The sequence below is a fragment of the Daldinia caldariorum genome (assembly GCF_022478825.1).
Source record: "Daldinia caldariorum strain CBS 122874 unplaced genomic scaffold F4812scaffold_31, whole genome shotgun sequence".
NCBI lineage: Eukaryota > Fungi > Ascomycota > Sordariomycetes > Xylariales > Hypoxylaceae > Daldinia > Daldinia caldariorum.
This window is the reverse complement of record NW_025953067.1, coordinates 1-26,866: the sequence shown is the minus strand read 5'-3', so window position 1 is coordinate 26,866 and position 26,866 is coordinate 1. Positions and strand designations below refer to the sequence as shown.

The window sequence follows — 26,866 nt, the reverse complement described above, 5'->3', positions numbered from 1 at the left end:
AGAGCCTCCTTGCGGCTGAGGCCAAGAAAAAAAAAGTCTTAATTTTTCGAAATACCAGGTATGCAGGATTTGAAATGTACAGTACGTACCTAGGTAGGTAAGCTTTCCGGCGGCAGCGCTAGTCCCTCTAGGGTAATTATTTATGCATCATTAGTGCGGGCCGCAACAAGCCCCTGGTACGGGCGGCAACGCTAACGACAAGCAGCGCGGCAGATGAACCCAACCCAACCTTACCCCGGTTGATCACTCCCATGACCTTCCTGTTTGAGCCAAGTGTGGGTCAGCAACTTAACCAGTGGGTTAGGGTCATCTCACTAGCGCGTTGAGATCATCTTAAGTCCAGATTGCCGACCAAAGCCTTTTTTTTAAAGTGGCTTCAACGTGGTTATACATAGTAAGGTACCTAGGTAGCTAGGTAAGTACCTAAGAATTAGTAATAGGTACCTAAATTTTGGCATGTGATATAACCCACCTAATGGAAGGGTTAACAGCTACACTGCAGAGAAAGAATTTGAAAACTGGAAAATTGGTGTGTTACTGGGATGAAGTCCCTGGTCCACCAATCGACCAATATATAGTACATTGTATATACCTAGGTAGGAATCATATTTCATAGGTGGATACGCCCTGCAGTTGGTGTCCATTCTAGCAAAGGGTTGGGCGGATCTGACAACACCTCTGCGATGTCGTGATCGCCTTTTTGCCGTCAGGACCCTGGCACCTTGCCCGTCCAACGTTCGCACGTCAACCAGACAGAGCCGAACGGCGTGTATGTGACCCGCAGGGCGCGTGTATACGAAGTACATCTGCAAAGGCTGGACCCTTATTTAGTTAGCATCTTAATAGTGTACACCTTCTCATCTCCCTTTTTCTCTCTCATGTTCTTGAAACACTCCTCCTCTTGACTATCGTGCTCCTACACACGAGCTGGTTGAGTCCTCTTTGACCATACCCCAGCGCCGGAAACTTGGGTAGTTTTTCGACATCATGTCTGAGAACAAGGAGATAGATCCTCCACAAGTAGCATCTGTCGACCCGAGCGAGGACGAGCTGCCAGCTGTCCGGGGCCCCGTTTCGTACAAAGTATGGCTTGTTCAAATCCTGTACCTCATGGAAAGAGCAGCTTTCTACGGCCTCAGCCAGCCCCTCCGTGCGTCTACCAGCGTCCGATCTTAGCATATGGCATCAGACTAACGAAATTCTCACAGAAAACTACCTTCAGCTTTCTCGAGATGACCCTGTTCGCCCGGGGGGTCTTGGCCTAGGGCAGGCAAGAGCAGTGCTGGTATTATATGTTTGGTTCGCATACAGCTACAGCACGCCTCTAATTGGAGGACTGCTGTCCGACTGTTGGCTCGGCCGTCGTAAGACGATTCAAATTGGATTCATGTAGGGTCACCCATGATCCATCGTACCGCTCCGGTAATAGAAATTAATGCTTCATTAGAATTTACGCCTTGGGACTAGCTATTATCACTGCTACGGCTTTCACGGAGCGTATCTACGGCGCGGGCGGCCTCCCCGGTTTCGTAGTGGGCATGTTCCTTGTCGGCGCTGGCACAGGAACTGTGAAACCCAATATAACAGTCTTCTTAAGTATGCATTGGGAGCTCAATGATTTGGTCTGGACCGAGTGCTGACTATCAATAGTCGATCAGCTCCCCGAAGAGGAACCCAAAGTCGTGAAATTGAAAGATGGGAGCTCAGCGGTGACGAGTCGTGAACTTACGATTCGGTTGATATACAATGTCAATTACTGGTATGTCTCGTCTTGAGTTTGTCGCGCCGGGGACCTGCTAACAGACGATCGCACAGGTGTATCAATGTCGGGGCTTTATTCGGTATCGTAACGACTAACGTGGAACTGCATGCCGGCTTTGGATTTGCCTTTCTAATTCCCCTTGGCTTGATCATTGCATCTGCAACAGGCTTCCAAGTGGCATATTTAAAATTCGGTGAGCGCAATTCGTTGCATCCTTACCATATCGAGTCGGCCACTGACTAGTTCTTAGAGACGGCACCATCTACCGGCAACGCCATCGCGAATGTCTTCAACGCATTGCGTCGTCGTCGAGAGGCAGCCCAGCGCACCGCAGATCAGACAACAGAAGTTGCGAAGCAATCATCTGGCCAACAAGAAGATGGCACGCCAACTCCAGAGCAAGATGCGGCCGTAATCGCTGACGCAAAGCGCGCAATCCGAGCTTGTCTAGTATTGTAAGATATTCCTCCAATAACACGAGCACGAGCAAAACAAGTACTTACGCCAAGTAGCCTCCCTTTCCCGGCTCTATTTTTGTCTATAAATCTCATGGACACTACCCTCGTAGCGCAAGCCGGCTCGATGCAGACCCACGGCCTGCCGAACGACATCCTGTTCAGCCTGAATCCGATATCCGTTTTGGTCTTCTTGCCCTTCTTCCAGAACTGGATCTATCCCGCGCTGGCGAAGAGAAAGATTGACTTCTCACCCAAGCACCGCGTCGGCGCAGGCCTTTTCTGTGCCGCACTTGCGATTGGATATGCTGCAGGAATTCAACACCTAATATACGTCACCGGCCCATGTTTCGATCGTCCACTGAAGTGCCTCGGTGGAGGCATACCTAATGACGTGAGCGTCGGGGCTCAAACGCCAACTTATGCATTCCTCGGATGGGCAGAAATCCTTGCCATAGTGTCGGGCACTGAACTTGCTTATTCCCGGGCTCCGGGAAGCATGAAGTCGATCGTCCAGGCTCTCTTCAACATTTTCAGCGCCTTGGGCTCGGTGCTGGGTATCGCTGTGTCGTTTGCCGCCTACGATCCCAACATGGTCATTGTATATGGAGCCATCACCGGGTTGTTGCTTTTGGCCAGCTTTGGGTTGGAGGCTACCATGTTCGTCAGGGGTAAGTAAAGGCTCCAGCTGAACGGTCAAATCTGGGGTTCCTATGGGAATACCCAAGAACACGTCGCAAGTTATTTTGGGGTTGCCGCATGATCCAATATTGCCATGGCAGACCAATACATATTGAATAGAGGAAGCGGAAAAGGGTGGTAGAATAAAGATGTCGTGAGATATAGTTTAGAACAATCAAAATTATAAGATTATTTTAATCAAGAGAATCGTTCTCCTATTCAACCGTAGCCAGATTTGAGTAGCTAATCTGCTGGCGGGTGTTCCTATATTGGATTGGGCTGCGCTTGGTTTATATTTTGCTAAGATACTATAGTAAGAGGTAATTATATAATTTAACCAACTGTGACTTACAGAAGGCTGCCAATTCGCAATAGTAGTTTATAGCAACCATTCATATTAGCAGTGTGCATATAATTCTAGCTATCTGGTCGGCTGAATTGACTTCTTAAGTAGGCTACAGCCCCTCGTCTTTTCCATTGTAACCGTACAACTACAACCTCCCGAGAATCGGCTCTTGTTTAAAGGGGCACTTAAGGTATACTCTAATTAATGGGCTTTAAAGAAAGTATCTAATTATAATTCTTTCTAACCATCCTACTCTGGTTGCTCGACGTGTCCTTGCTTGCTCACTATAATCTACTTCTCTAGCCTTGTGAAAGTTTAGAGTTGTAGGCGTTTCTTAAATTATACACATGTCTACATAGTATTCATATATGGCAACTAAGAAGATGCCGGCAAGTTATCTAGCACCCATTTCACTCCACCGACAACAACATCTGGCTGAGTCATCTGTACAAAGTGTCCACTCTCGGTTGCAAAGACGAGCTCGCTCTTGGTAGAGAGTTTGAGGAATTCCTTCTGGAGACGCTCATTCTTCTCATCGACCGCCTCGATCAACTCTCTAACATACTTCCTCTGCTCCTCGGTTCCATTCCCTTTCGCGACACCCGCCTTGTACAACCCATTCCAATCCCTGCTTCGCATGCCCCCAATCACATAGACCGGTTTGTCCCCAAGCAGGGGCTGCTTCTTACTCAGCTCCTTCTTGCGCAGCGTTTCGAAGCTTGGAATGTATTGCTCGAACTCTTCTTTCTTCTCAATCAGCTTGAACTTTTCGGTCGTTTCCGCGGCCCTGAAGGCGTCCCACTCTTCCTGCGTCAACTTGTGCTCCGCCTCGACGCCCCAGGCAGAGTATGGCTCAACGCCCGCGGCAACGGCCCAGAGGGTCGGATCGTTCACGTCCATCACTAGCGGCGCCGTCTCGTGGTTGGCGTCGACAAGGACCAGACCAGCGATCTGGCTAACTCCCTTGAGGGCGATGAACTCGTGTATAAGCACGCCGGCCCAGGAGTGGCCCACGATGATCAGAGGGTTCGAGATGGGAGCTTTCTCGAGCAGGAAGGAGAGCTCTAGAACGACGTTCTCGGCCGACGGGGGGAGCGGCGATGATTCCGAGTTGCGATACCCGGAACGGTCGTACGTGTAGCTTCGTACCGGGGGGAGTAGCCGCACGACGGCTTGCCAGTTGAGAGCATCGCTCGCCACGCCCGAGACAAACAGTACGACGGGCTCTTCTGGGCTGCTGGGTTCTGGGCCGTGAGTGTAGAGGGCCAGAGAGTGCGTGCCAATGTTGACGAGGCGGCCGTTCGGAGGGAGAGCTGAGGAGGCCATGATGCGGTGATGATTCCACAAGTTCCTAAGGGTTGTGAGAAGTATGAATGTCGGGTAGAGTTCTGATGCGTTGGTTGGTGATATGTCAGGCCATTGAGCAGCCAACTCGGTTGCGAATGACGGCCATATAATTACTGCAGCGGCAGAGTGATGGAGGGGTAGAGAGTCTAAGATAGGGAGGGGGCCAAGAGCATTGACAGTTGGCACTTCATTGGCACATCATGGGCACACATGTGCATACTTCGGCGCGCATATTTGGCTTAGCGTTGCCGCCCGGCCCCTTGCAACGCGGCCTTGCAGATCGGACCTACATACACTAGTAGATTGGTGGTAGCCTTGGCAGGACATGGGCTTGGAGGGCTACCAAAGAGTTTAGGTTCGATTCTTATTAGCGCTATCCGGTTGCGTCCTCTTTGATGACTTACTTTCTTTCCACTTGCGCAGGTTGCGGCTCGAGGGGGGGCAAATGGCCACCCCACTGCGTCCCTGTGCGTCTTCACTTCTTGGCATATGAGGATTCAACCCTGAGTTCTGTCATCGACCGGCGGTTTGAAATCTTCGACTTTCTCAGTAAGGGGGTGTTGGTTTACATAATCAGGTCAGGACTTGTGGTTATGGCCCGTACCAATGTACTTGGGAATTTTACGAAGTGTGGTAGAGGTACCTAAAGTGTTCGAACTTATTCGGGATTCGGGATATTGTCTTGACCTAAAACCTTGTCCGAATTATGAAACTCATCTGTGCGCAACACTCTAAGCGTTTTGATTGGATGCATCCCCAGGCTTGTGGGTCTAACAGATTTCCCCAGCTTTTTCGGAAATACGTAGCCACCTCCCTTCAAAAGCCACGAGCCACAAGCGGCCGTTCGGTATCATGGTCAGAGGAGCCGTAAGCCGTTCGGAGGCTAAGAGCCGTAGGCCTGATAGCCGTTCGGTGGCGTGGCTAAGAACTATATGCCTGGCGGCCGTTCGTAATACAAGTTGAGTTAGGCACTTATACTACATACTCGAAGGGTAACAGTCTCTGTGTCGAAGTTGGGCGTTCCGAAAATGGCAGCTTTGCCCCACCAAATAAAGCTTATATCGTAATATATATTCGTACCTACTTCCTATATATACTTTTTGGTGCAGTGGTGAAATCTGACAGCCAGGGAATAATGAAGTTGTTTCCTCTACCATATGCTCTGCGATGTGACACAGCCAATCTTTCTCTTCACGATGGCATCAACATCATCGTCCATCTCGGTCTCGACGTTGCCCAGTTCAATGACCTCAGACACAGACAACCTGCCTACAATTCAATTTACAAATATAGAAGCCCTCGCTAAGGCAGTCTACCAGATCCGCGGCGGCTTTGACTGTGCTGTTATTGAAGGTAAATTTCCTCAACATAAATATTACGAAAACTATTTACTAATTTATAGGTGTCTCTCCGACCGATATGGAGAATCTCGTTCTCCGGGAAACAAACCCTTTTCGCATACGCCAGTATTATTCCGATAGAGCCATTCTGATTATTTCAATCCCTACCCACTTACATGAAGCACTTCACCTCGGTCTCTACAAGGCGTTTATAAAGCAGCTTTTTTTGACTAGACAAGATGAAAGTTGGGCAGAAATCGGAAGTGCCACCTTTGAAGGTCACCCTGGGGGTAATAATAAAGAAGGCGATTCCAGCGGTGGTCCGACACCAGTACGTTACTTTAAAGGCGCTTGGCCGACACTCGTCATCGAGGCTGGACTTTCTCAGACTTTGCCTCAGCTACAACTAGGTATGCGCTGGTGGTTCTCAACATCAGACCACCAAGTCAAGATTGTGCTTCTCGTCAAATTTGATTATACGAATCAAAGTATCCTTATCGAAAGGTGGGAAGAAGAAGCAATAAATCCTCAGAGTCGCCCAGGAGCCACAACGACCGGACAAGTAACGAGGAGTAATGCTCTCCAGCCACTATTACGGCAAAGGATTACTATTACGCGGGATGCGACTACAGATTCATACCATGTCACTAGCGGTGCATTGGAACTTTCTTTTCGCCTACTCTTTCTACGAGATCCCGGTCCACAAGAAGGGGACTTCCTTATAAGTGTTGAACAGTTGGAGAATTATGCACGAAATGTTTGGCGTGTAGTTTGACGTTGAGCAGACGGGTCGTTCACCGATTAGAAAATGGAACACTTAACATCGATACGGGGATTACTCGTATATTAAGGGTATAATGCATTAAGACCATTAAGGTATAAATTTATCAAAATGCATATGCATGACGCAACCCGTTCGCGATGCACAATAGCGTTGAGTTTACGAAGCCAACTTAGCCCCCAAACCTCTAATAATAGGCCTTAAGTTCACAGAGAAAACACCCGAATAAACCACTAACACCCCATACACCTAATCAAAAGCCGTAAAAATCTCCATATTATCGCGGGGTAGCGAGCTTTCTTAGAGATCCCCACCCTTACTAATCAGCCGAGCCGTACCTACCTAGGTACCTAATATACCTATGTAAAACGATCTTCTTTTTGCTACCAGCCTAGATCTTATTCTTTCTGAATCAACCTTCTATATTCCCATTAGATCTCCTCCTCACTTAACGTGACATATTTTTTTTTTTTTTTAAAAAATACTTAGATTCTTGCGCACAATTGAGTTGCTTGAATACGGATAAGTTAGGTCGATAAATTATCCCGAACAACTTCGGGTGTTAAGTGCTTATAAGTTTCAAACCCGTAGCGAATATATTCCGGGTCCTTGTCATTATTTTCCCACTCATTGGCTTTCCACCGCTACCGCTGCGGCTGAAGAAACCTTTGCCTCGAAGGTATTCAATGTTCTGCCGCGCGGCTGCCAGCACCTCACGCATCTCCCATTCGTTGCTCTCGTTCTCGGTCACTTCAAGTTCAGTGCCGAGAGCGCCCAGGTACTGTTGGACTGGCCATAGTGGATGGAGTTCTTGTTCCCGCGCCATGTCCTGCCTGGCGAGCCCGATCCACTCGTCCCACGAGACCGGCCGCAGTTCCAGCTGCAATTGGTCCTCGACCGCCGCCCAGAAGGCACTGACCCAGACGCCCCTCTTGATATGGACGAAGTGCTCGTTACTCTTTCCTGTCGCGTGCCACAGGATTGACTCTGCGACGTGGCGGACATCCGACATGGAGAGCCATGACGTTTCCGAATCGACCGGGCGAGCTCCGAGCCGGACCGCGCCCATGACGACTCTCCATAAGAAATCGTCGGGGTTCGCCACACCCGTATACATGTCCCCGATAATCTGTCCCGGTTTGACCACCGAAAACGTCGTGCCTGGTTTGCGAGACTGGGCTGCGGCAGCGCTCACCAATCTCTCCGACACGTATTTGGTTTGATCGTATCCGTTGGCCATTCTCGCTTCTTCCTCGGTCCAGGTTCGGCTGTCCGTGATGAGACCACCCGAAACGTACACAAAGCTCTTGAGGCGAGGAGAGGCCATCGCGGCCTGTAGTAGCTGTATCGTAGAACCAACGTTGACATCTTTCAAACCGTCGTAGTTGGTGCTCCAATGCACCACCGCACCGTTGTGGATGATGGCATCGATGGTATCGTGTGCGCTTGGACGACCGCACAACGCGCTCCATTGTGAATCGTTTAGTCCTAGTCTTTCGGCCGAGAGGTCCCCATCCCAGACTTCGATTGCCGAGGCAAACGATTCCCTCCACCACCCGGCTATCTTGGCCGTCTTTATCACCCTGTCGAGCCCCTTCTGTTCGTTAAGACCACGTACGAGTAGCACGACCTTGTCGAATGCACGCCTTGTGAGCGTGTAGCGGAGAATCTGTGTCCCCAGGTATCCAGTTGATCCGGTGAGGAAGACGGTCGACCCGGTTTTTTCGGTCCGGCTGAATTCAATCTTGCTCACCAGCAAGTCGATCTCGCGCTCCAGGTCAGTGTGTGTCGGCTCCGTCGGTTCCTCAACAGACTGGCCGCGCATTAAGTTGTCGATGAGGACGGCGAGTTCATTCAAGCTAAATCGCTGTCGGATTAATCGCGGTACTCCGATGTTGACGCCGAATTGCTTGCGTATTGCCACAGCCAGTGACATAGTCTTGATGGAGTCGCCCCCGAGCTCGGAGAAGCTGTGACCTACAGCCATAAGATCAGGCTTGATACCAAGCAGCTTAGCCCAGATATCCCGCAAGGTCTTCTCCGTATCGGTCATTCCAGCATCAAAAGTAGTCGACGACGCGATCGATGGTGACGAAAGCGCTCGTGGACGGTAGGCTTTACCCAATTCGCGAACCCTTCGTCTGTCTGTTTTTCCTGTTGCTGTCATGGGCAGCTTTGCAAGGGGAACAGGAATGTATGCAGTGGGGACCATATACGACGGGAGCAATTCCGACAGCTTCTTTCGAAGGTTTCCTATCATCAGAACAGTTTGCCCGTTCAGCCCGACTTCTTCACTATCGTCCTCCTCGCTGGGCATGACCAAAAACACCGCCAGAGTCGGGCTCTGAGTGGCGTCCGGGGTGATCACGTCTACCACGATCTGTGGCACCGCCTCGGTAGGAACAAGTTCGCGGACGTGGTATTCAACCTCTCCCAATTCCATGCGTTGGCCATTGATCTTTACCTGAGTATCCTTCCGCCCGACAAACGCAAGAGAGCCGTCTGGGTTATAGTAGACCAAATCACCTGTTCTGTATAGACGTCCGTGGCGACCAGGCACTCGTCCCGGAACTCCGTGTAAGAGCCATTTTGGGTCCTCGACAAAAGCACTGGCTGTCTTCTCAGGATTGTTCAGATAGCCTGCGCCCACAATCGGCCCCTCGAGCCACAGCTCCCCTATGGTCCCGATGGCAGCTAACCTATCAGGCGCACGAGGTTGGACTACCCAAGCCAACGCGCCGATACCTTTGCCAATACCTGGTTCACCGACTCTGTTGGTGGTCTCTCCCATTTGGATTATCTCAACTGTGCTCGTGACGGTGCATTCAGCAGGACCGTATGTATTGTAGATCTCGGCCCCGGAAGCCTCCCATCTGGCCACATCACTCGCCTTGAGCGCTTCGCCAATGAACAAAACCTTCTTCAGGCTTTTCAACGCGGTAGGATCGAGAAAGCGGCCGACTGTTGGTGTAAGGTGGATAAAATTTGCCCCCAGTCGGTTGATGGAGCCGTTGATGTCGGCCGTACGTTCGTCCTCCGACGGGATGCAGAGACATCCACCCACGGTCAGTGTGTGCAGTACATTCGACCATGCCACGTCGAAGGCGTACGAGGTATAGTCGAAAACTCTTGATGAGCTTTCGAAGCCGAGCTCTTTTTGGTGGTGTCGGATTGCGCTGCAGAAATTAGCGTGTGTGACGGTTGCGCCTTTCGGGGCGCCCGTGCTGCCAGAGGTGAAAACGATCTAATGAGAAACATCGTGTGTCAGTCTGCTATTCTTCAAAGTAAATCCTGGGGCGCATGATAATATTGGGTGCGGAGTTTAGTTTATACGTACTGCAAACACGTCACGTTAGCGGGTACTCGCATACAAGACAGACATTTCAGGGATGTTTCTGTACATACCATAAAGGGCCGACGAAGGGCTGACTATCGGCATTTCCACAATCGGTTGAGATAGCCGCTCGAGACGATCCCAATCATCTCCTACTTCAATCGTCAGGGCATTGGTGATCTCGGCCCCGAGCTTCGCACAAGACTTCGAGGTCAACATTATCTTGGCCGACAGTTGGCTCACGATACTCTCCAAGCGGGACCGAGGTAATGTTACGTCTAAAGCAACAGATGCTGCACCAGCTTTCATGACCGCAAATATCGCAACGGGCACCCACTTTGACTTCTCGAAATATAGCGGCACGATGTCACCGGCTCCGAGTCCCGAGCTGATGAGGTGGCCTGCCAGCAGTGTGGAAAACCTATCTAGTTGGGCGTATGTCAGCTCGCCGTCCCATGCGCAAACGGCGGGCGCGTCGGGTCTTTCGGCAACCCTCTGAGCAAATACATTGTGAACACAGTCCTCGACGGTCTCCGGCACTACAGCGTTCCATTTCCATATATCGTACAGGTCACGCTCGCTAACTCTGCTGAGATCGAATATCTCTGTAGAGCCATCGACAGAGGCGAATTGAACTAATATATGCTCTAACTGCTGAAGGAGCCGTACCGCCGCGTCCACTTTAACAACGTTCGAATCGAAGCTTAGCTTCATATCTAACCTTGACTCCGATGTCTGGCAGGTGAGCATCATGGCATATGTATTTTCCGAGACAGAATCTATTTCTTGGTCACTTAGAGCGTGTCCAAAGACCGGGCTATCGGTTGTGTCATCCTCGACTGATTGATCTACCAACAGAAGTGTCTGGAAGTCACAGGCATACTTGGCATCCTCGTTGATTTGACGGATGTGTTGGAGGCCGTATTGTTCGAATGGGATCATCTCAATCGCCTGTCGCTGCACCTGATGCAATAGTTCGTCGACGGTTCCGCGGACCAGGATTCGGAGCGGAACGGTGGCTATGGTGGGACCTATCACGTCCTCAATTCCTGGCACGGGAGCTTGACGGCCCGATACGACAGCTCCAAACGTGACGTCTGGCGAATCCACGTACCAGGAGACGAGCGTCGCCCAAGCCGTGCGAAGTACGGAAGAGGGCGTGACGCCGCAAGTGGGCCAACGAACGCTTTCTATCGAATGGTTGATGACTGTGTCCGGCTTTGGCTCGTACGTTTGAGCGGGGAGGGCGGGAAATGGCGATGCTTCTATCTCGGAAAACTGTCGCTTCCAGAAAGAAATCCCGTCTTCGCCATGTTGTTCCATCACATATTTCACAAACCCTTGCAGCGGAAGTGAGGATAGGTCTCCCTCCCTGCCATACGCTTTTTCCACCTCTTTTTGCAGCAGTGGCATGGACCAGCCGTCGTATGTCGCATGATGCTGTGTCAGGGCTAAGTATCTCTTACCTGCTGTTTCATCATGTATGATTGCGAAACGTGATAAGGGTGTGCCTAGGCCAAACGCAGCATTTTCGATACCATCTTGCTGCAGTTCTTTGCCGGCGTTGTTTCTGTCTTGATGATATTCCTCCAAGGAAGAAAAAGTCTGCCATTGCAATGCCTCTCGAAGGACAACCTGTACTAGGCCCTGACCCGGTAGGTCGACGATGCGCGTGCGAAGTATGGAAGCTCTTTCAGAGACTTTTTGCCACGCCTCCTGAAGCCTGCTTACGTCGACCTCTGGCTTCAGTTCGGCAATTTGGCAAGCCACGTATTTGCCCGAGCTCCTCGCGGTCATGGCCAACAGGCCTTCCTGAAGTGCTGTACAAGGGAAAATATCCTCGACCTGTGAAGGCTCTACGTGCGAGGCGTCGATAGAGCACAACTCTGCTACTTGGCGGCAAGCGTCATCCCTGTCAATCCCTGTATTCAACAGGGAAAACGGCTGCACGGCGTCCCGTGCCATTAGCTCACTTCGTGACATGAGCTTGGCCATATCGCCGAGGTGCGGCTGTCTGAGGATATCCGGGACCGTCAACAAGACTCCCTTTCTTCCTAGATCGGTTGCTAGCCGCATGGCGGCGATAGAATCACCGCCAAGGCGCAAGAAATTATCTTGTACCCCAATTTTGCTCGCTGGAAGATTGAGCACTGACGCCCAGAGATCCCTGAGCTGTATCTCGGCTTCGGTAGTAGGTTCGATGTGCTGTGCGGAATTGGCGCCCTGATGTGTTATACGGTCCAACTTGGCACCTATCTCACGGAGTGCTTTTCGGTCTGTCTTTCCCGTTAACCCCCTCGGAAGGTCGGTCATCGGAATATATGCACTTGGGATCATGTGAGCTGGCACCAGATCGGGTAATTCTTTATCCAGCTTTTCTATAAGCGGCGCAGCTTTCTGGGGTAGTTCTTCGACACTTGTCGTGGGCATGAGCAAAAAGGCTACCAAGATCGGACGTTGGGTGGCTTCTGGTGTGACTACATCGGCGATAATATCTGCCACGTCCGGCGTCGAATTCAGAACTCGACAGATGTGATGTTCGACGTCGCCTAGCTCCGTACGCTGACCGTTGATTTTGACCTGGGTATCTTTTCTCCCGAGGTAGATTAGTTCGCCATCGGGATTGTAGCGTACCAGGTCTCCTGTTCGATAAAGACGGCCACGACGGCCTTCCACTCCGGGACCACCACGCAGTAACCAACTTGGATCCTCGATAAAGGCAGCCGCTGTCTTCTCGGGATTGTTGAGATATCCTGCTCCAACCAGTGGCCCTTCTAGGAGCAACTCTCCGATCAAGCCGACGGGCGTAAGGGCATCCTTGTCTGGGTCGGCGATCCAGGTCGTTGATCCAAGCGCCCATCCAATGGTAGCCTTGGTAGTCCCACCGTTATTGATTACTGCCGTCGTAGTCACCGTACACTCAGCTGGGCCGTATGTGATGATGGTGGTTTCGATGTTTCTGAGTTGAGGTAGCTTGTCGAAATCCACGACCTCGCCGATAAGGGCAACGGTGTCCAGTGTTGGCACTTTGTCCAGGTCGAGAATCGCGGCGACCGATGGCGTAAGGTGTACAAAGGTCACCTCATTCTCTATCATGTATCGAACGAAGTCATGCTTTCTGTCGTGTTCCGAAGGTATGCACAGACAGCCTCCGGCCGCGAGGGTGTGGATGAAATCGGACCAGGACACATCAAAGGCGTACGAACTGAAAGCTGCGACTCTTGCCGTCGGTTTGAAATTCAAATATTTGTTCTGATGCGCGATTGCCGACATAAAGTTGGAATGTGTTATTGCAGCACCCTTCGGAGTCCCTGTGGTTCCTGAAGTGAATACTACATAGAGCAGGTCGCTCGGCCTGACGAGAGGCAACGTTGTTCGAATGGTCAACTCCGATACAGTCTCCTTCTGCACCACGAATGGTTCGTGGTCGGTCACGTCAGAAACAAGGGGTTCTGTCGAAGGAGCACATAGGACGAGCCCGGCCTTTACGATGTCGATGATCATCCTAATGCGTTCCTTGGTCTGGGAAGGATCGACTACCACGGACGCCGCGCCAGCCTTCATGACGGCAAATTGAGAGACCGGCACCCACATGGACTTTTCAAAAACCAGCGGGACCACGTCTCCAGGACGAACACCGCTGTGGACAAGATGATGGGCTAATTGGGTTGAAAGCTGGTCCCATTGAGTGTAGGTCAATTCCCCATCCCAGGCACTTATAGCGATCTTATCTGGATATCGAGAGACGGTCTCAGTAAGGAGATCATGAACGCAGCCCTTTACCTCTTCGGGTGCACTGGCGTTCCAAGTCCAGACTTGGCGTAGGTCTTCCTCAGACATGGTGTCTAGGCCGCTTATTTTCATTCTGACCATATCGGCACGGCAGATTTGGCGCAATATGTGACCGAAGTGGTCCGTGACTCGCCATGCGAGCTGCTCGCCGAGCAAAGTCGAATCAAAGGCCATTTTCAAGAGTAAGGAAGTATCTTTGATTTCGCAATGTAGAATGACGGCGTAGTCGTTCAAGTCTACAGTGCTTTGGTAGGAAATTGGCGCCTCGCCTGCCTCGACTTCGGCTTGCACCATGAGCAATGATTGGGATTGCCAACCCAGGTCGGCACCCTTGCTACCAGGTTCGGTGGTTGATAAAGCCGCCTGTTCAGATAGGACAATTTGGTGTTGTAAAGCACTCAAAGTCATGTCGCCTTCTACGGCAACACGAACAGTCGCAGCTTTAAGTCCAAGTGACGCCTCGATTCCTGCTACCGGCACCACGATATCGAAGACGGTATCGGTCGTTTCGCCGTACCAAGAAAGAAGTGTTGCCCACGCGGATTCGACTACTCGATCTAGCTTGGTATGTTGAGGCCATTCTGTAACCTCAATATCACGCTCGATCGACCTGTCCGCTCGAGATGGAAGATGGCCTGCGGGGAACTGTCGTCCCGAAAACACGTTCTGTCGACTATTCCCGGCTGGTTGGATTTCTCCCTCGGCCCAAAGTGTTCGCGCATTGACGTTGACATCCACGTCGTTAGACGAAAGTAGTACACCACTCATTTTTGCCGACTTTTGATAGTGGGAGGTGTAGGGCTGTGCGAAGTTGAATTGAGTTGGTGGGCTGCGGCTGCGGCTGTTATAGTAGGTATCTGGAGAGGATGAATGAGGTCTGCGTTTTCTACCGTTGTTCACTAACCTCGATTACCATACAAGTAATATAGCGACATTATATCGTGATTCATAGGCCCTATTGTTGATGCAATCGCTAGTTTCGTCTGCTTAGCTTTTGCCGCTGTGCCCTTGTCGGATCAATCCCAGTCTCCAGGTCATGGTATTAACCTTTGCAGCTGATGTTTTCATATCCCCCTAGAGTACCGTCTAAGGTGCCGAACAACTTTGGTTTAGCGTTGCCGCTCGCCGCTCGCCGCTCACCAACTCCAGCTCCCTTGGGCCTTGGCCGCCAAAATTCAGGCATCTGCCCTCACTGAAGAATCGCAGACATAAGCACTACGAAGGGCCTGTTCGGATCCAAACTACGAACGCATACCAGAAAACTTATGAACACGGCAAGGCACCGGACTGGGACGCGGGAGAATTAGTGGCCGGGTGTTAGCATTTACTTCTAAAAGCACTACTTAAATTTGATACGGAGAGTAAGCACAAAAGAAAATTCTAAAAATTTAAATAAAAGCACTATTCACATAAAGAAATTACTTAAGTATTGTAAAGTTTTATAATGTATCTTTCACAATATTTACTAATATTTGTGATTCGAATAATTATTTAGAAGTTAATCCGATGAATATGCCAAGACCCGGCCGTTAATTCTAGAGGGTACCAGCCGGATCGGCAAATGCAAGGTTCGCGGCTCCGTGGGTCTGACCCCTGGGCCGCCAGTGCCATTCCCCGCTCGGCTGCTTTACACTAGCTCTGCCGCTGCCGCCCAAGGCAGGGACCATACCCACCCACGCGCTAGGCGCCTTATTACAACGTTCCCCATAAAGATTTTCCACGCTACTACAGGGATGGTAGACCTACATAAACTGTAATACAGGAGTACCTGTAATACAGCCCAGGTGCCATTTGTTCCACTATAGTGGGGATGTACCCAGCCACCACGTTAGGGTGTAAATGTACATCCCAAGCTTAATGCATCGGGCAACGCCCTCGCAGCTATTTTCCCTTTTACTACATGTAGATTTATCGTTACAGCTAAATTTGTACACAAATATAGATACCCACTATGTGGGACGGATGGCCCCTTGTAGATGTAGGTTTCCCCATCCCTGTAGAGGTGTATGTCATGTCAGCGTTGCCAGCATGTCATGTTATGATGGCGCCACACACTGCCAGCATCAAGGGGGCTAAAACCGAGAGACGAAGAATACAAGAAGAGAGGCAAAGAGAGAAAGAGGAAAGAAAAAAGAGAAGAAAGACAGAGACCAAACGAAAAAGAAAAGAACGAAAAACTACCAAGTTTCTCTATTGAATTTCTCTCTAAAGCAAACATGGCGTTCGAAAAAGTCCGCTCAGAGTCGTTACTGAGTAGTGGACAACAACTCACGAATACCTCGGTGGTCATCGTCGGAGCCGGCATTGGGGGCATGTGTGTTGCCATTGATCTGATCAAACGCAATAACTGTCGGGACTTCGTCATTCTGGAGCAGTCTTCCGGGGTTGGTGGGACATGGTGAGAAATATCGACGTCCTCATATGAGATACAAGTTGATAATGTCTAACCAATGCTTAATAGGCACGCCAACACGTATCCCGGCTGCGCTGTCGACTTGCAGGCCATTGTCTACAGTTACAGCTTTGCCCCCAACAGCCATTGGACCCGAGACTTCCCAGGCCAGCGAGAGATTCTGTCTTACCTGACCCGTGTGGCACAGGAATACGGGCTGTACGGGCACATCCGGTTCTGCTCCACTGCCGAATCCGCGACCTGGGACGACGAGCTGAAGAAATGGAACACCCACGTAAGGGTTGCCAAAGGATCCAAAGACGCCGAGGCCATCTCCGAATACACGATATCTAGTGATTTCTTTGTCAGCGCTGTGGGCCAGCTAAGTCAACCAAAATGGCCAAAAATCAAAGGTTTGAATACCTTCACCGGCAAGACTATGCACAGTGCTACATGGGACTGGACATACGATTTGAAAGACAAGAGAATCGCCGTTGTAGGAAGTGGTACGTCGACCGTGATAGCAAGCCTGTTGCCCATCCAACTGACCTTTTCTCTCCCTTCCAGGTTGCAGTGCAGTCCAGATCGTACCTGAGCTCGCAAAGGTAGCGAGCAAGGTAACGGTTTTCCAAAGAACGCCTCACTGGATCCTACCTCGCGGGGACTACGAGATCTCCAACTTGAGGAAAACAATTTACCGTTATTTTCCTTTTTGGCAGCGGTACTGGCGTAGACGTTATGTGGACCAGAACGAAACAGAATACATCTCCAACAACTTTGCTGGGCACGAGGAAAACTTGAAGCTGAGACAGGCAGCTTTGGACATGATGCACGAACAGCTGCCTAATCAGCCCGAGTTATGGGAAAAGTTGACGCCCAAGTATCCGGTGGGCTGCAAGCGGGTAGTCGTCTCGGATTATTTCTTCCCGGCCTTAAATCTTCCCAATGTTGAGCTTGAGGCAAGGCCTATCCACAGCATCAACGACCATACTGTGCGTGTTGTCGGCACCGATGGGCAGGCGGAGGACGCGGACGATCGATACGATCTCATCGTCTTTGCGACCGGTTTTCGAGCCAGCGACTTCCTGCATCCCATGAAGATATACGGCCGGAACGGCCGGGCCTTGCACGATATGTGGAAGGATGGTGCCCGGGCCTACCTGGGCACCTGCGCCGATGACATGCCGAATCTTGGAATCGTACTTGGACCTAACACCGGCTTGCTTCATAACAGCTTCATTCTGATGATTGAGGCCCAGAGCAGGTACATCAACGGCTTGATCAAGCCGGTGCTGGAGGCCCGGAAACAGGGAGGCTCGCTTAGCCTGACACCGCGCCCGGAAAAGACCGAAGCCTACAATGCGAAGCTGCAAACCCTGCTCAAAGACTTCGCCGTGAGCGATCCCCGATGCGACAATTGGTACAAGAACGAGACGGGGCTAGTAACCAACCTTTGGCCGGGCACGGTATTGGAGTTCCAAAAGCTGATGGAGCAAGTAAATTACGGCGACTACGAAGTCGAGGGATTCTCAAGAAGTATTGTACAAAAGCGACCTTTGTACAAGGTGGGCCGCGTGGTAGAAGAGAGAGGTTTCTTAGAGAAGTTTTCCTTAGTGAATGCTGTGGTTGTTGGTGTAGGTGCGATTGTTGGGGCAGTTTTCATACCGAAATTAATTACATTTGTATAAAGTTGTTAAATATTGTCAAGGTTAAAAATCACTTAAATAGTTTTATTAAAAGTTATAAAAAGCGTAATAATCGTCATTATCACGAAACCAAAAGGAGGCTACTAAGGACGATGATGTTCTGGTTCTGATGTTCTGGAGAATCAGAACATCAAGAGCCTTGCAGGCGGCTTTATGTACAAGAAGAAAGGCCTGACTCACGAGTGAGTCAGGGAGGGAGTCACGATGATATCTAGCTCCGCTAGATATCTGAGTGACTCCTGACCGTAACAGTTATTAACTTTAATATTAATATATTATAATATTACTTATACTATTTTAGAATTAACTATTCCTTGTTATAAAGACGTAACCGCGTCTCTTATAATGTTCAGCTATAGTTTTGGGGAGAAAGCTAACGTGAGAGCCGTGAACAAATTCGTCACGTCTCGCTTTTATTCAGTGAAAACGAGGGAAAGTTTAAATCAAGCCTCAATTTCCCAGTGAACGCATTACATTAGACGTTGGACCTAGGTTTTGAGTCCCTTTGACAAGTTCATTCACGACTAGCTGGTCGCGGCTTGACTTGAGGCAGTGTCAATTTGGTAGTCAAGTGGGTTTAGAAGCTCGAATACCCTATTGGACCAGCCGTCGCTTTCCTCGTTTTGCACCATATGCCACGCACTCCGGGGCCAGATGAGCCACGTTCGAACGGAAGACCTAGTTACGACCCCGAAATGCATGAACGGCAAAGTCTGCCCAGCTCCTTGATTTCACCATCCGCTGCTATTGGTCAATAGTCTCCATTCATTTCATATGGGATGAAGGAAACCGCCTGATGCTCGGTATTTCAAACAGTTTGTACAAGCGCGAAGATCAGAAAGGGGGAGACGAAGTCAAATGTCTCTAACGTACGCGTAGATCACATAGACAGCCAAGCCCCGTGCACGGTACTACGGTCCTCGCTTTCCTCGCTTTCCTCGCTTTAAGATGCACGAACGCGACAATGTTTCCTTTATTTCGGCCTTTCTCCAGGGGTCGCCTAATGCTCACCTGTTTCCCGTCCGTCCCATCCGACTCAGGATTCATGACTGAGCTGATAACCCTCAATGGGCCTTCACTATGCCCTGCTCAATGTGTGGATAACTAGGAAGACACGACTCTATCTGGTATTTTTGCGGAGTCGAGCGTACCTAAGTAGATATCATGACCGTGCTAATATCGAGACAGATTAGCTGGTCTCTTCATAGTAGTAAAAAAAAAGCTCCACCGCATGCAGAATGCATGATGCGGCCGCCTCATGAGCGGCAGGATACAAGTGTCAAATAACCTGAGGTCAAAGCAAAGATGGATACATATATAAGTATGACCGACCACCTTTCCAATCCCATGACATTTCATCCTCCTAAGCTACAAGCGGCCTCCAAATATTCCATCTAACATACCAGTCCATTGCTTAATCATGAAGCTAGCTCGTTGCATGTTTGCTTTGGCAGCCTTCGGCTCAGTGCTCGCTATAGATGTTAATTGCCCAGTGCCCTGGAATCCTCCTGGACCTGACGACGGTATGTCTATTCTGTCATAGTCATTTGATTCAGAGAAGGGGATGAGGGTGGTTAGTGCTCAACGATTCAAACATTAACCCGAAAACAGTCCGCGGCCCTTGTCCGTTCCTCAACACGCTCGCAAACCACGGATTTCTGCCTCATAGCGGTAAAGATATCGACAGGGACACGTTGGTAAAAGGTGTAAACAAGGGTGTTGGCTTCGAACCAGCGGTCGTTTCAAACCTTTTCGACTTGGCGATCAGCACGAATCCCGAGCCCAATGCCACGACTTTCTCCCTTGATAACCTTATACGGCACAATATCCTTGAGCATGATGCTAGTCTGAGGTACTTCAAGTCTGTTCTATATCAATTGCTGTCTCTAAGGTCTTGTGCGAGTATGCTAACTTGGATTTGTCCACACAGCCGCCAAGACGCGTTCTTTGGCCGAGCCGACATCCTCAACCAGGCTGTGTTCAACGAGACGCGTTCTCACTGGACCGGTGATATCATTGACATGCAAATCGCGGTAAACGCCCTCTTGGCTCGAGTAGAAACCTCTAAGGCCATGAATCCGGATTTTACGCTGTCCTTTCGCGCCAGCAACTTCATCTTCGCAGAAAATGCAGCATTCATCATGGTCCTAGGCGATAGAGAGACCATGACCGTCGACAAGGCGCGGGTTGAATACGTGTTTCGTAAGTTCAATCCCCTACCTGGCGACCCATTCTGCTGCGGGCTATTCGATCTAACAATGGACAGAGAACGAACGTTTTCCCTATGAGCTAGGCTGGACAACACCGGCGACACTGACAGCGGATGAGCTCCTCGAAGGGCAGGATAAAATAAGGGACCTCGCTGGTCGAGATTTGAACACAACTGCTGAGAAGAAACGGGAGGCTCCGCACATCCGAGGCCGATGGCCGACGCTCCTGCCCATCGCAGCAAAGTGATTGTTACGATATCTCACACGTATTACTTGTTTAAGTCATATCGCAGTATAGGGAGATCCCGTAGGGATCCCCACTATCACTACCTAATCAGCTGAGCCATATATAAAACGATCTCCTGTACACTACTAGCCTAGATCTTACTTTCTTCTTGATCAACCGTTATATTACCTATAAGATCTCCTCCCACTTTACGTGACAAGTCATACATCCGCAGTATAGGAAATATCCCGAAAAGATAGTTGCCATCGATTCCTATCGTTTTATGGTGTACGGACAAAACTTACACCATTACGGTTAGAGATCCTTTTCAATCGTTCAAGAATAGCTAGCATCAATTTGGCTTCACCATGTTTGAAATTGCATTCTCCTATCGTACGAAGAATTCTTACTTACAGAAATTCAGTAGTTGATAAGCAAGTAATAAGTGTGTCTTGCTTGAAGTTGACGAAGACAACAGTAGTAGCAGAAGTAAAGAATGTTGGAAGGTGGCCAGTCAAGTATGTATTTAGGCCTGCCACTTATGCCCCTGCTACGCGTAGCTAAGTTCTATCCTACACGCTCCATTCCCTACGATATAATGCCTTGAAGCTTCGCGCAAGTCTCTAGTCTCCCGAACAGCATGAAGGCGTTTTGGGCTGGTAGAACTCCTTCAAGTACTTAATTATACAAAGATATTGCCCTCCGCTATACGTTGAGCTATACGTTGATAGAATTATCCAACGGATTTCACAAATGCGTGAACAAAGACAGATCTGGAGATAGATAGATCCTCCTTCGATTGGAAATGTTAGGATCCCCGGAATATTTTGAACATTTAGCTAGAATCATCCGCCGCGCTGGGTGTGAACAGCACTTGGTACGCATACTCTACGAACTCAATACTCATTCCTCGCAAGTTTGTAAACAGAGAATAAAACCTAGTGGGACGAATATATCAAGCTATAGTCGTTGGTTTGGTAATCCTTTCAACAAACTTATTCGGTATTCCTCTCGAGAAAATTGAGAATGGGCACGCTAGCCTCTCTTGGGAATTCATTAGGAAAATGGGTTGCCAATTAGGGGACTTGACAGTGTAGGAGCAATGTTGACTCTCCGCAAATATTGCGGCTCAGTAGGGCAACACATGTCGTTTTGTCATTTCCCATTCTCTGATAAGCTTCCGCCAATCCGGTCTGCTGCCAGCCCAGAATGTCTTCAGAAATTCCAGGACTTTGGCGTATTGCTTCAGTTTCGTCGCGTTATGTCAAGCAAAAGGATCGATCCCTCACTAGTGACTAGTAAGGCCTTCTATACATTGAAACGTTAGACATCGCTGCGTAGAGGCTGCTCAATGTAGCCTGTCTCTCTGCATCGCCGTGAGACCCCGTGCCAGCAATAAATACCGGCCAAGCTAGGTCAAGATAGCACGGATCTACATCCTCTATCGAATGCATGTGGTAGAAGAGATCTGAAACGACTACCTCTCCGTAACGGTTCATCAAAAGACAAACATCGAATAGAACAGAGGATCCCGGCATCATGATGCATTTCCATTAGTTGCCAGCCGTCATCAGTGTTTCTACCCGGGCTTTTTCGAAGTCGCCGCGGAGGTCGGAGAAGCTCAGAGTAGTTTAGTAATCTGGGTTGTTGGAGGGTTGGGCTGGCATGCCCAGCTGTCTGGATAGGACAGTAGCCCGATGTATAAGGCTGATGATGCCGAGTACATGTAGTCTTCGTTATCCATCCCAAAAGACTTGAGCTGGAGATATCGGTTCGAGCTCTCCGCCTGCAGCCCCTTGATATTCCCTCGGATGGCGGCGCGGCCCGTAGCCTGGGCAGCCAGGACGGCCAAGATCACCTATTTAGGCTTGTAATCATGAACTTGGGAGCGGAGCTAATGTCTGTTGCAAATCATATGAAGCGAGTCCAACTAAAAAAAACTATTATAAAGTATATAATTGTGATCTAGAATACTTTGGCCATGACATGTTCGATCCTTAACAATACAGATGTTCCAAGCTTGCCACCGCGCGCCCAGCCGATTGGCAAAGACATTATCAGTACATGGACTGGTGCTAGCTCATTGGATGATTTATCTCAAACGAAGTCTCTCGAGGGGATCATGGGCGGCAAACCCGCATCAACTCATCCCTCCAGGCTACCCTTCTTCTACCCCTCCTAAATTCTCCTATAATATATTATAATATTTTTTTTAATTTAAATATTTTTAACTTTTTATATACCCCCCTAATTTAATAAGGCTTACTTCTACCTTTAAAAGTCTTGTCGGAATAAATTCCTCCAGTATAAGGAGTGTTCCCGTCTAATTGCGATTGACTTAGCCCGCTTCTGTGTGTAATCCACTACCAATGTTCATCCATGTTCTATGACTGTGGAACCAGGGGACAGTGAAGTATCTTGCCTCGTCACATCTGCGCTTCCAAAAGTGCAGCCATCTGAGCTGGCCAGATCATGCAGTGTCTGTATTTGCTCGGCACTTTCTTGGCTACATTCTTGATCCATGATAATAACACAGGCCTGGGAAAGGCAAATGTCTGTGCCCTTGCGCCGAAAGCTGCCGTATCTAGCAAGCACAGAAGCATAAAGAAGTGAGCGAGAACCGCCTGCGCAGTATGATTGCGTGAGTCTATGAAATTCTCGAACTCTTTGTCGTCGAGTTTGTTGGTCATCGCGATGCATGGTACCAATTTGAGACAGGCTACCCTCATTAGCAAGATCTGGGGCGAGACAGGTCGCAATCAGCCTGACTCACCTTCCGTAAAGGATACCTTGGCTAGTTCGACAATGTTCTCCATGGTGGAGAGATATTGAACTTCGGCGACGCCCCGACAATGAGGAGCTAGTGTTCTAAGTGATGCTGAGAAGTCCTCAAGGGCGGTGGCACTGGCCTGGTCGATTTCGCCAGGATTCGAAATGCGATTTCTCATGGTCTCAACATAAGCATCTATTGTGAATAATCTGAACGATGACTCCTCAAAATCGGGCGGAACAGCCTTTGAAATAATCATCCAACCCCGTAGGGTCGAGAGAAAATCCATCATGCCATCTGGCATGTAAGAGGACTGAAACATTAAAGTCATAATGGCAGCACGCCGAGCATCTCCGTCAGCATTGGAAAGGCATGGCTGCGATAGAGATTTATTGAGAGTCTGGATGGCTTTTACGCGGTGATACAGGGCTTCGCGTGAGAAGTTTGCGCTGGCGTGTATTGTGAGGTGTTGTGCCCCCATGCCTAGTATTGAGTGAACGAGGAAGTCGTACTGCGCATATGGTTAGAACTTAGTGTTGTATCATTGAGCTACTTTTACCGATTGCAATCAACTAACCTCAGGTGCCATTGCCACAACATCCTTCCAAAAGTTATCGAAGCCTGATGGTACGGAAGGGTAGGCCGCAATAAGAAAGTGGTGAAAGAATCGCAAGTCATTAAAGCTTAGCACCATCGAGGAGCAATGCGCAGACGGTGCATGCAACGGCGAAGCTAAAGTAGATGGCTGAGCAGCGGGATAATCGCAGACCAGATCCATCCGCCCGCACTGGGCGCATGCAGGCCGGTCCTCGGAGCACTTCACTCGCCGTCGCTTGCAATTATAACAACCTTTCCTCGATTTGCGAAATCCTTTCCCGGGTACCGGCCGCCGCCGATGCTTGCTGGTCGCAACGTCTTGTGGTGACATGTCAACCGACGGAGTCAAAAGGTCAGTCGACGTGTCAATCGACGACGGCGTGCTATTGTTGCTGTGGTCTTCCGACATCTTGGTGTACTGATATAATATGACCTGACCTGCGAGAGATGTCAATATTTCAACTTCTGCTCCATAAATCACAACAGGAATAAGAAATACTCATGGCACGGATAAAATTTCATCTCAAAAGGGCGTGCTTACACGACCCCGTGGCGCGGCAATGACTCAAACGCAGCTACGCCGATTTGGGCAATCATTCAGCTACTATTTTCAGGCACTGTACTGGACTGTACGGGCACATATATAGGGGCTGTTTGGGAACATACCGAAAGCATGGAAATAGTATTAGCAATGCGTTTAGGGGTATTGCTTGACTTATCCCCATTATAATCTGGCTTATATGCAGTTCCACAGTACATTTAACTACATCTAATAGACTTTAATAATCTTGCTTAAAATTTTAACAAAGCGAAAAACGCCTTTAAAAATGTTTTTAACTCGTTTATTTTTAATTTTAATGCCCTGTAATTATAACATATTAGTGGATGTATTATAACAGTAACGACGATAAAGTTTGGTATAGCTTCAGCTTATTTCGTATAAGCAATATTAATAATAAGCTTAAAGTTACAAACACTCATCGGCTTATGCAAAATTGAGGTTTGTGTTAATTCGTCCAAAATAAAGTAGATCTCCCCCACAAGCGAGATAGGATAGCGCATGGTTATCGACTAGGGTGGCACGAGCTATAAGCAAAGCACCGCTTATTGTTCCAAACAGCCCCATAATGCGACCGGGTGGAAACTTTAATGCGACGGGGCTCATGCCTCCGTGTGTTAGTGGGCTGTGTTGCAAAACGAGGAAAGCGATGGTTGAGCCAATGATCCCACGCCATTTACAACCTCGCTATAACGTGACAGGAGAGACGTAATCAGTGTATCAAACGTAATCAAAGCCTAGCCGCAGCTTCAAGCCTTTAGTGAGAGGTCGACAATGAGCCCAAACATCTCGTTTTTGCGGGAAGAAAGCGAGATGCGAAGAGTTTCTTTGGCAACCGTCAAGTTTGATGCGTTATCAGAATCTGCTTTGGACATTATTATAAAAGACCAGCCATGTCTTTACACAAGAGTGAGGTTCAAGACAGTAAAAGCAGAACCACAATATGGCAACACTCGAGTCAACTTCGACCTTCGCGTCCCCTACAACGTTCACTGTGAGAGCGGAACCAACCTGTACGACGGCTGTTCCAGACCACTTTGGCCACGTTCCACCCGACGCCTGTAATGCAAACTACGGCTTCTATCCAAGCTGGGAGTACAACCTCACAGTCGCCATCGGATTCGCCCTGACGAGCGCTGCACATCTTATAGAAGCAGTCATTTTTAAGAAGGTAAATCCGAGCCTATGAGAGTCTGACAGGAATTCAAACTAAACCAAGTCGTGCTACAACAGAGTTTCTGCTGGGTGATTATTATGGGCTCCCTTTGGGAATGCATTTGCTTCGTGCTTCGAACTCTGGGTGCCCATGACCAACAAAACTCGGAATACGTCACGTTTTCGACTCTGTTGTTTCTACTCGCTCCCCTCTGTAAGAAACACCGCTTCGTCTATCATTCACGTCCGACTGGGATTTTACCCGCGTTAACTCATGCTTACCAATATGTAAAGGGATCAACGCTTTTGCCTACATGGTCCTCGCAAGACTTACCTATTACATACTTCCTGAGCGGCGTCTCCTCCGCATTCGTGCCGAGTACTTGTCCAAAATATTCGTCATAGCCGATGTTCTTTCCTTTTTAATTCAAGCCGCCGGCGGCGCGATGCTCGCGAACCAAGATGACCCCGCTGCGGCGTTGAACGGGACACACATTTATATGGTGGGCATAGGCGTTCAGCTGTTTTTCGTGCTGATCTTCACCTTCTTCGCCGTGTCTTTCGTGCGGCGGCTCTCGTTTCTGGAACGTATTCGCGGCCTTCAACGTAATGCGAAGTGGGTGTGGCCATTGGTATGGACCTTGCTGGCAGTAATGGTCCTCATTGTGGTAAGTGATCAGTTTATCAAGAACTTCGCCTGGCACGTGATGCTAATGGGTACTGCAATGATAGATTCGCATCGTGTTCCGATTAATCGAGTTTAGTCAGGGAGCATCGTCTTCAAACCCTTTCCTTCAGCATGAAGCATTCCAATTCTGTCTAGATGCTTTTCCCATGCTCGTTGCCCTAGGGCTTCTCAATATTGTACACCCGGGTATTGTGCTTAGAGGACCAGACAGTAGCTTCCCTCGTGGAAGTTGGAAGTGGTGGAAAAACAGAAAAGATGGCAAATCTAGATCGCTCTTCATTCCGTTGGACTCAGGAAGTCTACTAGAAGTGAGCCCCCATCGAGGTGGTGTCGACGTGGGTTTGTAAGTCATGGAAGAGCTGGTGACAAGTGTGTGTGTGTGTATTGTCTATGTAAAAGAAAAGATTAATTTTTTTTACAAACAATCACTCAACACTGAAGAGCAGGAGAGCCACGTCCGTGGCTCATGAGTGGCACACTCACAGCTGGTCTCTAAATTGATTTATCTAGGGCTTGTAAGATTGGCCACATCTCGATTTTTGAATGGGCAAGAGAAAAGGACAGGTCATGGAAGCCTGAGTGAAAGGATGTATCATAGTTATGAATTTTGTCTGCTGTGCGGTTTTTACATAGTTAGGGTTAGGGTTAGGGTTAGGGTTAGGGTTAGGGTTAGGGTTAGGGTTAGGGTTAGGGTTAGGGTTAGGGTTAGGGTTAGGGTTAGGGTT

General features: G+C 49.3%; 8 protein-coding genes across 8 annotated transcripts; 5 read left to right on the top strand and 3 right to left on the bottom strand.

Moving 5' to 3' along the window:
• Positions 1–855: 855 nt before the first annotated feature.
• Positions 856–3,121, top strand: F4812DRAFT_469478 (oligopeptide transporter). The gene is made up of 7 exons (XM_047938883.1): positions 856–1,150; positions 1,209–1,389; positions 1,448–1,596; positions 1,651–1,759; positions 1,816–1,955; positions 2,013–2,217; positions 2,275–3,121. The coding sequence occupies exons 1-7, from the start codon at positions 988–990 to the stop codon at positions 2,894–2,896; spliced, it is 1,569 nt and encodes a 522-aa protein (XP_047785373.1). The 5' UTR covers positions 856–987; the 3' UTR covers positions 2,897–3,121.
• A 295-nt stretch (positions 3,122–3,416) lies between these two features.
• On the bottom strand, positions 3,417–5,256 carry F4812DRAFT_447930 (alpha/beta-hydrolase). Its single transcript, XM_047935813.1, has one exon. It carries the CDS (start codon positions 4,568–4,570, stop codon positions 3,620–3,622), a length of 951 nt encoding a protein of 316 aa, XP_047785372.1. The 5' UTR covers positions 4,571–5,256; the 3' UTR covers positions 3,417–3,619.
• A 531-nt stretch (positions 5,257–5,787) lies between these two features.
• On the top strand, positions 5,788–6,706 carry F4812DRAFT_464055 (uncharacterized protein; the record flags this gene model as incomplete). Its single annotated transcript, XM_047938304.1, has 2 exons — positions 5,788–5,944; positions 5,994–6,706. The coding sequence occupies 2 exons, from the start codon at positions 5,788–5,790 to the stop codon at positions 6,704–6,706; spliced, it is 870 nt and encodes a 289-aa protein (XP_047785371.1).
• Positions 6,707–7,136: 430 nt separating this feature from the next.
• Positions 7,137–14,606, bottom strand: F4812DRAFT_469474 (putative nonribosomal peptide synthase; the record flags this gene model as incomplete). Its single annotated transcript, XM_047938882.1, has 2 exons — positions 7,137–9,956; positions 10,143–14,606. 2 exons carry the CDS (start codon positions 14,604–14,606, stop codon positions 7,275–7,277), a joined length of 7,146 nt encoding a protein of 2,381 aa, XP_047785370.1. The 3' UTR covers positions 7,137–7,274.
• A 1,304-nt stretch (positions 14,607–15,910) lies between these two features.
• Positions 15,911–17,939, top strand: F4812DRAFT_447925 (monooxygenase). Its single transcript, XM_047935812.1, has 3 exons — positions 15,911–16,236; positions 16,300–16,736; positions 16,798–17,939. Exons 1-3 carry the CDS (start codon positions 16,055–16,057, stop codon positions 17,916–17,918), a joined length of 1,740 nt encoding a protein of 579 aa, XP_047785369.1. The 5' UTR covers positions 15,911–16,054; the 3' UTR covers positions 17,919–17,939.
• A 1,417-nt stretch (positions 17,940–19,356) lies between these two features.
• F4812DRAFT_464052 (Cloroperoxidase) lies at positions 19,357–20,393 on the top strand (the record flags this gene model as incomplete). Its single annotated transcript, XM_047938303.1, has 4 exons — positions 19,357–19,459; positions 19,548–19,797; positions 19,867–20,138; positions 20,203–20,393. The coding sequence occupies 4 exons, from the start codon at positions 19,357–19,359 to the stop codon at positions 20,391–20,393; spliced, it is 816 nt and encodes a 271-aa protein (XP_047785368.1).
• A 2,405-nt stretch (positions 20,394–22,798) lies between these two features.
• Positions 22,799–24,070, bottom strand: F4812DRAFT_453763 (uncharacterized protein; the record flags this gene model as incomplete). Its single annotated transcript, XM_047936530.1, has 3 exons — positions 22,799–23,091; positions 23,146–23,653; positions 23,720–24,070. The coding sequence occupies 3 exons, from the start codon at positions 24,068–24,070 to the stop codon at positions 22,799–22,801; spliced, it is 1,152 nt and encodes a 383-aa protein (XP_047785367.1).
• A 1,171-nt stretch (positions 24,071–25,241) lies between these two features.
• On the top strand, positions 25,242–26,488 carry F4812DRAFT_464049 (RTA1 like protein-domain-containing protein; the record flags this gene model as incomplete). Its single annotated transcript, XM_047938302.1, has 4 exons — positions 25,242–25,469; positions 25,532–25,667; positions 25,748–26,121; positions 26,186–26,488. 4 exons carry the CDS (start codon positions 25,242–25,244, stop codon positions 26,486–26,488), a joined length of 1,041 nt encoding a protein of 346 aa, XP_047785366.1.
• Between the last annotated feature and the right edge of the window lie 378 nt (positions 26,489–26,866).

Excerpts from the sequence above, each read along its gene's own strand:
- F4812DRAFT_447925 (XM_047935812.1), top strand. The coding sequence starts at position 16,055 with ATGGCGTTCGAAAAAGTCCGCTCAGAGTCGTTACTGAGTAGTGGACAA. Across the intron at positions 16,237-16,299 it reads TCCGGGGTTGGTGGGACATG|GCACGCCAACACGTATCCCG; the intron begins GTGAGAAATATC and ends AATGCTTAATAG. Across the intron at positions 16,737-16,797 it reads AATCGCCGTTGTAGGAAGTG|GTTGCAGTGCAGTCCAGATC; the intron begins GTACGTCGACCG and ends TCTCCCTTCCAG.
- F4812DRAFT_447930 (XM_047935813.1), bottom strand. The coding sequence starts at position 4,570 with ATGGCCTCCTCAGCTCTCCCTCCGAACGGCCGCCTCGTCAACATTGGC.
- F4812DRAFT_469478 (XM_047938883.1), top strand. The coding sequence starts at position 988 with ATGTCTGAGAACAAGGAGATAGATCCTCCACAAGTAGCATCTGTCGAC. Across the intron at positions 1,956-2,012 it reads AGTGGCATATTTAAAATTCG|AGACGGCACCATCTACCGGC; the intron begins GTGAGCGCAATT and ends ACTAGTTCTTAG. Across the intron at positions 2,218-2,274 it reads ATCCGAGCTTGTCTAGTATT|CCTCCCTTTCCCGGCTCTAT; the intron begins GTAAGATATTCC and ends TACGCCAAGTAG.